At 42.4% G+C, this 13,217-nt stretch overlaps 1 protein-coding gene across 5 annotated transcripts in view; it reads left to right on the forward strand.

Annotated features, from left to right (window-relative positions):
• The first annotated feature begins 7,517 nt into the window (after window positions 1-7,517).
• LOC129833490 (protein shisa-6-like) overlaps window positions 7,518-13,217 on the forward strand; it is a 108,158-nt gene continuing 102,458 nt past the window's right edge. For 2 of the 5 annotated variants that reach the window (XM_055898135.1, XM_055898138.1), the window contains exons 1-2: window positions 7,520-7,828; window positions 8,379-9,376. In XM_055898135.1, the coding sequence (XP_055754110.1) occupies window positions 8,832-9,376 (545 nt within the window). In that variant the 5' untranslated portion in view covers window positions 7,520-7,828; window positions 8,379-8,831. Of the gene's footprint in view, window positions 7,829-8,378; window positions 9,377-13,217 lie in introns of all 5 variants that reach the window. The other 3 variants (XM_055898139.1, XM_055898136.1, XM_055898137.1) reach the window with 3 other exon arrangements.

Below are 13,217 nucleotides of genomic sequence, written 5' to 3' on the forward strand. Positions count from 1 at the left end.
AAAGCAGTGACATGGGAGCAAAGAAAAGACTGAAGTGGATCAAGCCAAGACCGCTGGGCTTCAGTGAGCCTGTCAATGAACTACATACTTCAAGAGAAAGCTTGAAAGTTTCCCGGGCTGAGAAACCATCCCCTAGAATGGCATGGTCTTAGTGCCTAATTGGGCTGATTAAAGGAACTCCTAAGCCGGCACTTTTGATTAAGTGGAGTGATGGGGGTGATAAAGCCTGCATGTCAGGTGGGCCAGGCCCATTAGATGGACAGAATGAAGGGGAGTTCACATTTTCCTCCATCACCACATCACAGGGAGAGAAGGAAATGAACACATCAATCATTATGAAATCATTATGGGCTGTAGCCATCAAATGTACAGTTACATCTACAGTATAAACATCTACAGTATTTACTTCTACAAATATAAAGTTACATCTACAGTATCTACATCTACAAATATAAAGTCACATCTACAGTATCTACATCTACAAATATAAAGTCACATCTACAGTATCTACATCTACAAATATAAAGTCACATCTACAGTATCTACATCTACAACTATAAAGTCACATCTACAGTATCTATACCTACAAATACAAGTTACATCTACAGTATCTATACCCACAAATATAAGTTACATCTACAGTATCTACACCTACAAATATAAGTTACATCTACAGTATCTACACCTACAAATATAAGTCACATCTACAGTATCTACACCTACAAATATAAAGTTACATCTACGGTATCTACAAATATAAAGTCACATCTACAGTATCTACTTCTACAAATATAAAGTTACATCTACAGTATCTACATCTACAAATATAAAGTCACATCTACAGTATCTACATCTACAAATATAAAGTCACATCTACAGTATCTACATCTACAAATATAAAGTCACATCTACAGTATCTACATCTACAACTATAAAGTCACATCTACAGTATCTATACCTACAAATATAAGTTACATCTACAGTATCTATACCCACAAATATAAGTTACATCTACAGTATCTACACCTACAAATATAAGTTACATCTACAGTATCTACACCTACAAATATAAGTCACATCTACAGTATCTACACCTACAAATATAAAGTTACATCTACGGTATCTACAAATATAAAGTCACATCTACAGTATCTACACCTACAAATATAAAGTTACATCTACGGTATCTACAAATATAAAGTCACATCTACAGTATATACATCTACAATATGAAGTCACATCTACATCTACAAATATAAAGTTATATCTACAGTATCTACACTTACAAATATAAGTCACATCTAGAGTATCTACATCTACAAATATAAGTCACATCTACAGTATCTACAAATATAAAGTTACATCTACGGTATCTACAACTATAAAGTTACATCTACAGTATCTACATTTACAAATATAAAGTTACATCTACGGTATCTACAAATATAAAGTCACATCTACAGTATCTACATCTACAAATATAAAGTCACATCTACATATACAAATATAAAGTCACATCTACAGTATCTACATCTACAAATATAAAGTCACATCTACAGTATCTACATCTACAAATATAAAGTCACATCTACAGTATCTACATCTACAAATATAAAATCACATCTACAGTATCTACATCTACAAATATAAAGTCACTTCTACAGTATCTACATCTACAAATATAAAGTCACATCTACATCTACAAATATAAAGTCACATCTACAATATCTACATCTACAAATATACACTCACATCTACAGTATCTACATCTACGAATATAAAGTCACTTCTACAGTATCTATATCTACAAATGTAAAGTCACATCTACATCTACAAATATAGAGTCACATCTACAATATCTACATATACAAATATAAAGTCCCATCTACAGTATCTACATCTACAAATATAAAGTCACATCTACAGTATCTACATCCACAAATATAAAGTCACATCTACAGTATCTACATCTACATCTACAAATATAAAGTTGTGTCTACAGTACAGTATGTAGCCTGCTGTATCTGTTTCTCTAGGAGCTTCTCGGAACTGACAAACCACATTTCATTCCTGATCTGACGCTAGAAGGTATCATTCATATAATATGCATAATCTAACAGCTCTCTAGTACATCTTGTTTTGGTCAACTCTTCATTATTCGCCGTATTTTTCTTTGAGAATAGTTTTCTTTAAACCAACGTTTTTCATGGCACAATACAGCACTTGTAGTTGGCAGATAGCATACCATTATCTTTAAAAGATATTGGAACCAAAGTATGATTCAATTTAAAAACAATAACAAGAAAAGGAGAGGAGAGGCTTCTATGAGATCCTGAGGGCATGTGCCATAATTAAATTTGGATGCCACAAAAACAGTTTGTTACTTGGCTCTATTCCAATGACTTACTGTATGTGTGCTGTGTACTCTGCGACTTTGTCAGTGTGCCCCTGCACCCCTGCTGGGTCCGCCTGGTCCCTGTAGGCCAGAGCGTGCATGATCTTCTGGCCATCTTGATAGGACATTTTACATTGCCAACAAACAGCAGGGCACACACAGACAAACACACACTAAACACAAGGGGTAGATTTCTCTCGAAGGGCCGGGATGAAACAGAGCCTCTCAGTATCATTTAGGAACAGCAGTCTCTGAAAGAAATTGGGTAGTTGGAAACTTGGCATTGACAGGTTGGGGTGGGATGAAGACTTGACATGTATGGAGAGAGTCACATTGAGGCTGTGGGTCTAAGGTATGTCTCACACCTGGTTTAATTGGTTGAGTCATTTCAGATCAGATTTACCCTTAAAAATGTGCCTCCTAGTTTTTACACATTTTCTAATGTGGAACTAATGCAGGCAAGTTGGGTAAAAATATCTTGCAAATGACTTCTGATCTGATCAGGACGTCAAATCAAATCAAATCAAACTCAGCAAATGGTATGTGTGAAAGCTACATTAGACCAGAGAGGATGTGCTCTCTCTCTCTCCTTCCCTACTATTCACCTCATCCACTGTCTGTCTTAAGTAGCACTCTGAAAACTCCGCCAGATGCATTTTGCAGAAGCTACTTAATAATGCCTTGTGATCTGAGGGAGAGGGAGCGAAAGAGTTAGAGGAAGAGAGAGAGAGACTGGGATGTAAGAATAGCTGGTAGTTCAGAATTAACAGATAACTACTCTTTCATATGAACTATGTCATGACAAGATGCCCATTACATGCATCATTGAAGATTCAAAGATCTGTTTTGCTGCTACCGCAGACATTGAAAAAAAACTGTCAGTTAAAAATCCAGAACCCAAGAACAATCTATTGAGAATACATGAGAGGGTATGGCCACTATGGGAACAGGCCTATTCCTAGTCATACTACTGTAGCTGCTTGGTTAAAGCTGTACAACCCTCTAAACTATCCTACTTCAACACCTCCTTACAATAACCATTGGCATTTCAATCAGTTAACTTCATTTTCTTCAATTCACTGACAATCGCGTATCTTATGAAATTCCCTTTGGCCCTAATTTTTATAAAAACATTTATTTGAAGAAAAAAAAAGTTTCATGCATGTTAAACTGTGTGCAAATTCCCCCAGAGACTCTCTTTCCACCAAGCATTGGTTTCCTCTCAATCCTGGTCCAGCGACAGTTTGTGATGTAATTCCAAAGCTGTGACATTTACGTCCAAATGGTAATTGATTCAGAGGAAGCTGTTGGTATGCAGCTACAATTTAACAACCCGTCTCAGGGGGTGTCAAGCTGTGGGAAGGAGAAACAGGAAATGAGTTGTACTGAATGTTTACCGAATGCCAATTTGAGACTGCCCACGTTCCACACCACAGAGAGGGAAGCCAAGCCCGGGCAACTGTGTAAGAGGAGATTGGAACAGATTTCTTGTTCTCCCCGTCTTGCTTAGTGGCTTACCTTACCCTACAAACATCCAGGCCCAGCACAACCCTGGTAGTGAGACAACCCTGGTTGTGAGGCTACTATTGATTGGCTGCTGCAGGAATAAAGGAACCTAGTGCATGCTATCCAAGCTCTGTGCTGTGTTTACTGGTGCGGCATAGTCTCCACCACTGCAAAGCCAGGCCGCCACAACAGGGACAGACAAGCAACAGTAATCCTCCAACTTCCACTGACGCTGTCAAGCTTTTCCCAAGGAAAGTCTGGCATCAACCTCCGCACAAACCACCCAAGATTCCAAAAAATACTAAAAGAGTACCTCACAATTACTTCTCAACAGTATTGACCACGGTCATTTATAAAGATGACATCGTAAAGACGAATGCCGTAATGACGGGCATTAAACATGACCCGTGGCGATCATCAGCAGTGGTCATTTCGTGCTATTGTCCTCATTACACTTTTCTATAACAGCTGTGTATACCAATGTGCTTATAGCTACTCATTTATCATGAACCACATTAAGCGGCAATTAAGGAAACATAATGTTATCACGGCAGAAGAAAATTGTATATCTGTTCTCTTAGTGTTGTTCAGAATGATAAAAAGAGAACACTCATAATGGTCCTGTATACATTTTCACTGTGTCCGTGTGTCTGTAGCCTACTTGTGCTGGAGGTAATGGAATGTCAGTCTCAGTTAGTGAAGGACCAGGTTAGTGTAGAATTGTCTTTCCCTACAGTGGGGGAGTTATTAAAACAGTGTTTTCCTCCATACAACAACCAATCTTAGCTGCCATGATGCCTTCCCAGAAATGCACGTTTGTTTATCCAAAAGCAACTGTGACACACAGTGCTGCCTGTCCTCTGTCCCCCCACCCTCCCCTATTACTGTCTGGGGGTTTCTTTCTGTTTTACTAGTGCCTTTTACACTCACATATTTTGTTTCCTTTCAGTGTGTTTTGCTGCACTGAGATTCCACCATGTGTGAAGATAAACTCGTATAATGTGTTTTACCAATACAGAAATAAAATTAACCCCCAAGGTCGACAATATGTCCACATCCAATATGTCCACCTCGATTGTGCAATGGTGTTGTTATGTCTCCATTAACTGTGTCCTGGACTTATCATGATGTTCAATACCCAAATAGTGAACTACATCACACAGTGTCACGTCAAGTAAGTAACAAATCAGTCCACATGGAAGTTTAACCGACCCTTCTACTATGCCCTTCCTCTGAATCACAGAGCACTGACGTGTTGGAGGGAGATAAGGTTTTGCTGGCGTTAACCGCTAACAGCACACCACACAGACAGCCACTCCTTTCATGGTCTGAGCGTGCCAGCAGCAGCAGCAGTTGCCTCAGTCAGTGCTGGCTGTGCAGCTTTGCTGGGGCTGATAAAGCGAAAGAGGGAGAGAGAGGCAGTGCTGCTACAGCTTTGCTCTAATTTCCCCCAGATTGGCTGCTGTTTCTCTTTACTCTGTCTCTCTCTGATAGCATGGTGTGGTGGAACAGACACAGGCCAGAACCGCCTCCTCCTCCTCCTCCTTCTCCCTCTAACCATAACACTCTCCCTCCGTCCCTCCATGCTCACTTTCTCTCCACATGCCACATGGGTCCAAACTTTCTTTGACACATCCCACTGGACCATGTTGTGGTTCTTTACTATGTGCCGGTGCATTTCCCGAAAAACGGCATGAAAGCAACCATATAGATACGGCAAAAGTGTTTGAAGTCAGTAACAACTATGCCGTTCTGGCTTCACTCTGAAATTGGAGATAAGGATTAGGCCACACAGAAGCTGCCTAGTATGCCTAACTAACTTTGATAACATCAGCTTTGATAACATCGGCTAATTTCCCCATGCCTATCTGCTCTTGAGAGGAGATGGCTTGGGCCTGTCAAAATGAGGGAGATAGTGTGCCATTACATATGTTCTCATTAAATTGAAAGGTGTATTGGTAGTTTGAAGTGGGTTTACTTCTACATCTCAGAGGACATTCATGTAGATTTAGCATAACCCTTCCAGACTCAATGATTTTGGGACTTTGGAATACATGGATGTGGGCTGATGATACTTCTAGGAATTCAAATCTTATAAAATCTTATACAAATGTCTTAAACAATTTTATTTTGTTTAAGTATTTATTTATTTTTTATTTTTTTGACAGTTCCATTATCTCAAAAATACCCAAACATTTCAACATTACACACTACTCTGTTTTGCATAAGAACTGGGGCAGACATTTTGGTTATGCTCTGAGCTGAAGCCCAAACAAGATCCCCGTACAGTCCCTGATTGAAAGAGCAGGTTTTTAGACACAGCAAACAGATGTGGTACAGTAGGTGGGGCATATTCATGATGTCATAACAATGACACCTCATTATTGTCACTTAGTCTTCTGTTTGGAGAAAATATAACATTAGACAGTATTGTTTGCAATTAGTTGTTGTTTCAAGATGTTGCTCATTCCACTTAATTGGGAGAAAACAAGGGAGCAGAATTCCCAGGTTGGAACCCTAATGATTCCATTCTTCTGAGGAATGGTCTCATTATTCCTGAGCCAACGTCGACCCAGTCGTTACCTGTCAATGCTTTTTGCTGAGGCTAGCTTTCTCCGCCCTAAGCTGTTAAACATTAATGGACAATCCTTCTTCCCTTTGTGCTCGATATGACATCTGATGTGTCATTTTGACTGACAGAGAGTCGGGGGGCTAATTTGCAAATGCTGCCATCCATAGCATCCAGTGAAGAAACACATTTATCAAAGGCCCTGTGCCCTTTTCTTGTCTCCTTGTCATATTAGCTTCTGAACACTGTCAGGGCAGCGTGGAGTTTATGGATTTCATTTCAAAGGCCTCGCTGTTTTCATCATGCAACTCAACGTGTGGACAAGGTTAAAAAAGGCTACCTCATTCAACCATGGGCCACAAAGTCACTTACTGTGCTTGGAGAGTAACAGTAGCTCATCATAGCCTTATACTCATACTGTAATATGGGTCAAACACAACTGAAAGTACACAAACCTGTAAAATGAAAAATGAGGGGGGAAAGTACATCAAATATGTAGAGTTGTCTGAAACGATAGGGATTGTTAGATTTAGATTGCACAAGGTCTCCCAGGAAACTCCACTGAACTAGGGGCTGAAGTCAATTATGTAGGCCATTGTTCTTTTTCAGTCTCCACTGCCTCATCCAAAATTACATGGAGGTTGAACATGATGCCTTTCATTCAAAATTAGGCTACTGCGGTTTCTGGAGCCTCCTATATGTAAGTGTGTTAGCTTTAATGCAGCTTTTTCACTGAATATTAACCAACTGCTTTCTGTTGTAATGTGTGTTGTCTCTCTTTCCAACGAGCCACATTCCAGATTAGATATCAATGTCTTAGAAAATATAGTCACTTTTCTGAACACCAGAATGGAACATTCCAATAGCCTGGAGACAAACTCTGCTATCATGGCATGTTAAACTGTGTATTACCAGCATATTGTGGCATGTTATTGTATTACCTAAAGCAGATCATTCCCAATCTCTTGCATAATAGGGCATAATGAAAGCCAACTATATAGAAGCACCAACAATTGCAACACGCTGCTGTTACATGGTATGAGTGAACGCAGCGTTGTGCAGTAGAGCGAAGATTTACACCACCAACGTCGCACTCTTTAAAGAGAAAGCTCTAATGCAGTTCTAGAATGGTCCAGATTATTGAGTGCAGCCTGTAGGCATGACCGAGCACACTGCTGTCAGGGGCCGATTTCTAATTAACTGAGGTACCTGTATTGGTGACGTAGACGCGCTCATGTGGAGGGAGGAGTGAGGGATGAAGTCGGGTCGGAGCAGAGCGGGGTCTCACGCGGAGCTGAGGTACTTTGGTTCAGTCTGTGGCAGAGTCGAGATACCCAGTTGCCGGACACCATCAACGGGTAAGTGCTTTTCTGTTTCGTTGCTGTGTGATTTTGGTTGTCTTGTTTGTACAAAGGTTTCGTTAGATTCGTCTCCTTCTCTCCGTGAATAGAGCTGGAGGAAGTAAACTTCGTACAAGAAAAGATGGGGGAAACTACCAGCATTGAATATGTTAGGCTATTTCTCAGGAAAATGAGTTAAGACTTTTTATTTGTCTGCGTTATAACTTTGAAATGGACATTCAAAAATAGAAAGCATAGCACCAAGAACTACTCAAAGATATATCCGCATAGTGTCCGCGCTGGGTTGCGCTGTCCATGGTGCTGAAACAGTTTGCGCGTCTGCGGGGGAACGTTTGTTTGACTGAGCAGAATTGTTTTACGCGCGTTCATATGCGTCTGTTTAGTTGGCATTGATACGCAATTCATAAAATTAGATTTCATTTGGTGCAGATGGTTATGTTATTTTTCTTATGCAAAATGTTTGGTCCTTTTTTTTCTTTTAACAAAGTATTTTTTTACAGTAGGAATTTACTGAACCCTCTGTCTTTCTCTCCTGCTTTCTCTACAGAAAACAATCAGCGTTCAACTGTGCAAGATTTAGAGCTTTGCTAATAAAGATATACTTATGGTAGATGGCATTGTCGGAGACAGCCGGAGGGGATTCTTCAGCCCATTTCTCAAGCTGAATCCAAATGACACTTCCTCCACCCAAAAGTCCCCCGATGACCACAGAACTCCACTTATATTCGGAGGATGCTGCACAGTGTGTGACACGGTCGTCCGACTGCAATTGATTGGTGCAAGAAGCGTCCTTCCCTCAACCAGAGCATGACACTCTCAGCAGTGGACAGTTGGAAAAGGGCTTCGGAAATGAACCCCTGTGGACAGCCGCAAGACTGGGTCAGTGGCAGGAGCACGGCTAGGTAAAGAAGCAGAGCTCTTCGTGTGAGGAGAGAAAGCATACAACTAAAAAAAGTGGGGGGCAAACGATCGCATCAGAAAAGACATACAACCTCAAATCATGGGGATACAGCATCTTCTGCTTCTTTTGATTTACTTGGACCCGCTGAATGTACTGTGCGCGGCTACAGCCAACAAGAAGAAAAACGCTCCAAAGCGGAATCAGAAGATGAAGGAGGTGAACGGCACGGAGGCGCCTACTGCGGTTCCGCGGCGAAACACTCAGGTCCAGGCACCTTCGATCGCTACCCATGACACGTGCCTGGGCTACTATGACGTGAGCGGAGCATACGATAAAGTGTTCGAGTGCAACAACACCGAGCACCGCTACTGTTGTGGAAGTTGTTTCCTGCGCTATTGCTGTGCAGAAAAAGGGAAACGCATAGAACAGAAAACTTGCACAAATTATAACACCCCAGATTGGATCAAAACGCAGCCTCCCTCCCCGGCACCAACAGGTGACACTTACGACCCTGACTTGGATCAGACTAACACAACGGTATACATCACCTGTGGTGTCATAGCTTTTATCATACTCATCGGAGTTTCTGCAAAAGTTGCCTATGACAAGGCAACCAAGCCCCCTCAGGAAATGAATGTCCATAGGTAAGTCACCCTGACATTCAGGTTAAGAAATAGTAATTTATTATGGGGGCCACTTTTTTCCTCTGTGTGTGTGTGTGTGTGTGTGTGTGTGTATGATTGTGCATGCAATCACTGTTATGAAACACCAGCTTCAGTTTTCAAAGACATGAAAAGTCTGCTGATGACAGTAAACATGTGTACAGTGGGTATAGAAAGCTAAATTAGATTTGTGAATAGACTAAATCATGAGCACTTCATGACCACATGTGTGACATGTGTGCAGCTATATGCTCAACTTTTGAATAGGGATGAAGACATAATTCACAATGATGCTCAATTTAATTCCTCTCTGGAAAATAATGTTACACCACCTGCAAGCCATTATGCAAAGGGAAAGTGATCATTACAATCAACTCCTTTTCAAATACCTCTCTTATGCAAATATACACAATCCCCCAACTGACAGTCAACCCGATTCACCACTACCACCACCACTACTACCACTACCAACACCACCACAACCACCACAATACATTGGAACATTAAATGTCTCTTGTCAACTAAATTATTGCTCCGTTTTCATCAGCAGCACAAACAAACCTCCATGAGGCAGGTGTGGAATTGAATGTCTCTGTCAAAGAAAAGGCATCACATTCATGGTCACAGTATAACATTCAGGCTAGGAGCAAGGTTGGGTTGCTTCACTGCTAACAACCCAGAGGACATACTGTACAGATGTCACTCTCCCTTCTTTTGATTGACATTGTATCTTTTTTTTTTTTTTTTTTTTTTTTCACCTTTATTTAACCAGGTAGGCTAGTTGAGAACAAGTTCTCATTTGCAACTGCGACCTGGCCAAGATAAAGCATAGCAGTGTGAACAGACAACAACACAGAGTTACACATGGAGTAAACAATAAACAAGTCAATAACATGGTAGGAAAAAGAGAATCTATATACAATGTGTGCAAAAGGCATGAGGTAGGCAATAAATCGAATAATTACAATTTAGCAGATTAACACTGGAGTGATAAATCATCAGATGATCATGTGCAAGAAGAGATACTGGTGTGCAAAAGAGCAGAAAAGTAAATAAATAAAAGCAGTATGGGGGTGAGGTAGGTAAATTGGGTGGGTAGTTTACAGATGGACTATGTACAGCTGCAGCGATCGGTTAGCTGCTCGGATAGCAGATTTTTAAAGTTGTTGAGGGAGATAAAAGTCTCCAACTTCAGAGATTTTTGCAATTCGTTCCAGTCGCAGGCAGCAGAGAACTGGAAGGAAAGGCGTCCAAATGAGGTTTTGGCTTTAGGGATGATCAGTGAGATACACCTGCTGGAGCGCGTGCTACGGGTGGGTGTAGCCATCGTGACCAGTGAACTGAGATAAGGCGGCACTTTACCTAGCATAGCCTTGTAGATGACCTGGAGCCAGTGGGTCTGACGACGAACATGTAGCGAGGGCCAGCCGACTAGGGCATACAGGTCGCAGTGGTGGGTTGTATAAGGTGCTTTAGTAACAAAACGGATGGCACTGTGATAAACTGCATCCAGTTTGCTAAGTAGAGTATTGGAAGCTATTTTGTAGATGACATCGCCGAAGTCGAGGATCGGTAGGATAGTCAGTTTTACTAGGGTAAGTTTGGCGGCGTGAGTGAAGGAGGCTTTGTTCCGGAATAGAAAGCCGACTCTAGATTTGATTTTGGATTGGAGATGTTTGATATGGAAGTCTGGAAGGAGAGTTTGCAGTCTAGCCAGACACCTAGGTACTTATAGATGTCCACATATTCTAGGTCGGAACCGTCCAGGGTGGTGATGCTAGTCGGGCGTGCGGGTGCAGGCAGCGAGCGGTTGAAAAGCATGCATTTGGTTTTACTAGCATTTAAGAGCAGTTGGAGGCCACGGAAGGAGTGTTGTATGGCATTGAAGCTCATTTGGAGGTTAGATAGCACAGTGTCCAGGGAAGGGCCGGAAGTATACAGAATGGTGTCGTCTGCGTAGAGGTGGATCAGGGAATCGCCCGCAGCAAGAGCAACATCATTGATGTATACAGAGAAAAGAGTCGGCCCGAGAATTGAACCCTGTGGTACCCCCATAGAGACTGCCAGAGGACCGGACAACATGCCCTCCGATTTGACACACTGAACTCTGTCTGCAAAGTAGTTGGTGAACCAGGCAAGGCAGTCATTAGAAAAACCGAGGCTATTGAGTCTGCCGATAAGAATATGGTGATTGACAGAGTCGAAAGCCTTGGCCAGGTCGATGAAGACGGCTGCACAGTAATGTCTTTTATCGATGGCGGTTATGATATCGTTTAGTACCTTGAGCGTGGCTGAGGTGCACCCGTGACCGGCTCGGAAACCGGATTGCACAGCGGAGAAGGTACGATGGGATTCGAGATGGTCAGTGATCTGTTTGTTGACTTGGCTTTCGAAGACCTTAGCTAGGCAGGGCAGGATGGATATAGGTCTGTAACAGTTTGGGTCCAGGGTGTCTCCCCCTTTGAAGAGGGGAATGACAGCGGCAGCTTTCCAATCCTTGGGGATCTCAGATGATACGAAGGAGAGGTTGAACAGGCTGGTAATAGGGGGTGCGACAATGGCGGCGGACAGTTTCAGAAATAGGGGGTCCAGATTGTCAAGCCCAGCTGATTTGTATGGGTCCAGGTTTTCCAGCTCTTTCAGAACATCTGCTATCTGGATATGGGTATAGGAGAAGCTGGGGACGCTTGGGCGAGTAGCAGCGGGCCGAGCGGGGCTGCTGGCCAAGGTTGGAGTCGCCAGGTGGAAGGCATGGCCACCCATTGAGAAATGTTTGTTGAAGTTTTCGATTATCACGGACTTATCAGTGGTGACCGTGTTATCTAGCCTCAGTGCAGTGGGCAGCTGGGAGGAGGTGCTCTTGTTTTCCATGGACTTTACAGTATCCCAGAACCTTTTGGAGTTAGAGCTACAGGATGCAAATTTCTGCTTGAAAAAGCTGGCCTTTGCTTTCCTGACTGACTGCGTGTATTGGTTCCTGACTTCCCTGAACAGTTGCATATCACGGGGGCTCTTCGATGCTATCGCAGTTCGCCACAGGATGTTTTTGTGCTGGTCGAGGGCAGTCAGGTCTGGAGTGAACCAAGGGCTGTATCTGTTCTTTGTTCTGCATTTTTTGAACGGAGCATGCTTGTCTAATATGGTGAGGAAGTAACTTTTAAAGAATGACCAGGCATCCTCAACTGACGGGATGAGGTCAATATCCTTCCAGGGTACCCGGGCCAGGTCGATTAGAAAGGCCTGCTCGCAGAAGTGTTTCAGGGAGCGTTTGACAGTGATGAGGGGTGGTCGTTTGACCGTGGACCCGTGGCGGATACAGGCAATGAGGCAGTGATCGCTGAGATCTTGATTGAAGACAGCAGAGGTGTATTTGGAGGGCAAGTTGGTCAGGATAATGTCTATTAGGGTGCCCGTGTTTATGGATTTGGGGTTGTACCTGGTGGGTTCCTTGATGATTTGTGTGAGATTGAGGGCATCAAGCTTAGATTGTAGGACTGCCGGGGTGTTAAGCATATCCCAGTTTAGGTCACCTAACAGAACAAACTCTGAAGCTAGATGGGGAGCGATCAATTCACAGATGGTGTCCAGGGCACAGCTGGGAGCTGAGGGGGGTCGGTAGCAGGCGGCAACAGTGAGAGACTTATTTCTGGAGAGATTAATTTTTAAAATTAGAAGTTCAAACTGTTTGGGCATAGACTTGGAAAGTATGACAGAACTTTGCAGGCTATCTCTGCAGTAGATTGCAACTCCTCCCCCTTTGGCAGTTCTATCTTGATGGAAAGTGTTATAGTTGGGTATGGAAATCTCAGAGTTTTTGGTGGCC

Source organism: Salvelinus fontinalis, chromosome 34 (genome assembly GCF_029448725.1).
Source record: "Salvelinus fontinalis isolate EN_2023a chromosome 34, ASM2944872v1, whole genome shotgun sequence".
Classification (NCBI taxonomy): domain Eukaryota; kingdom Metazoa; phylum Chordata; class Actinopteri; order Salmoniformes; family Salmonidae; genus Salvelinus; species Salvelinus fontinalis.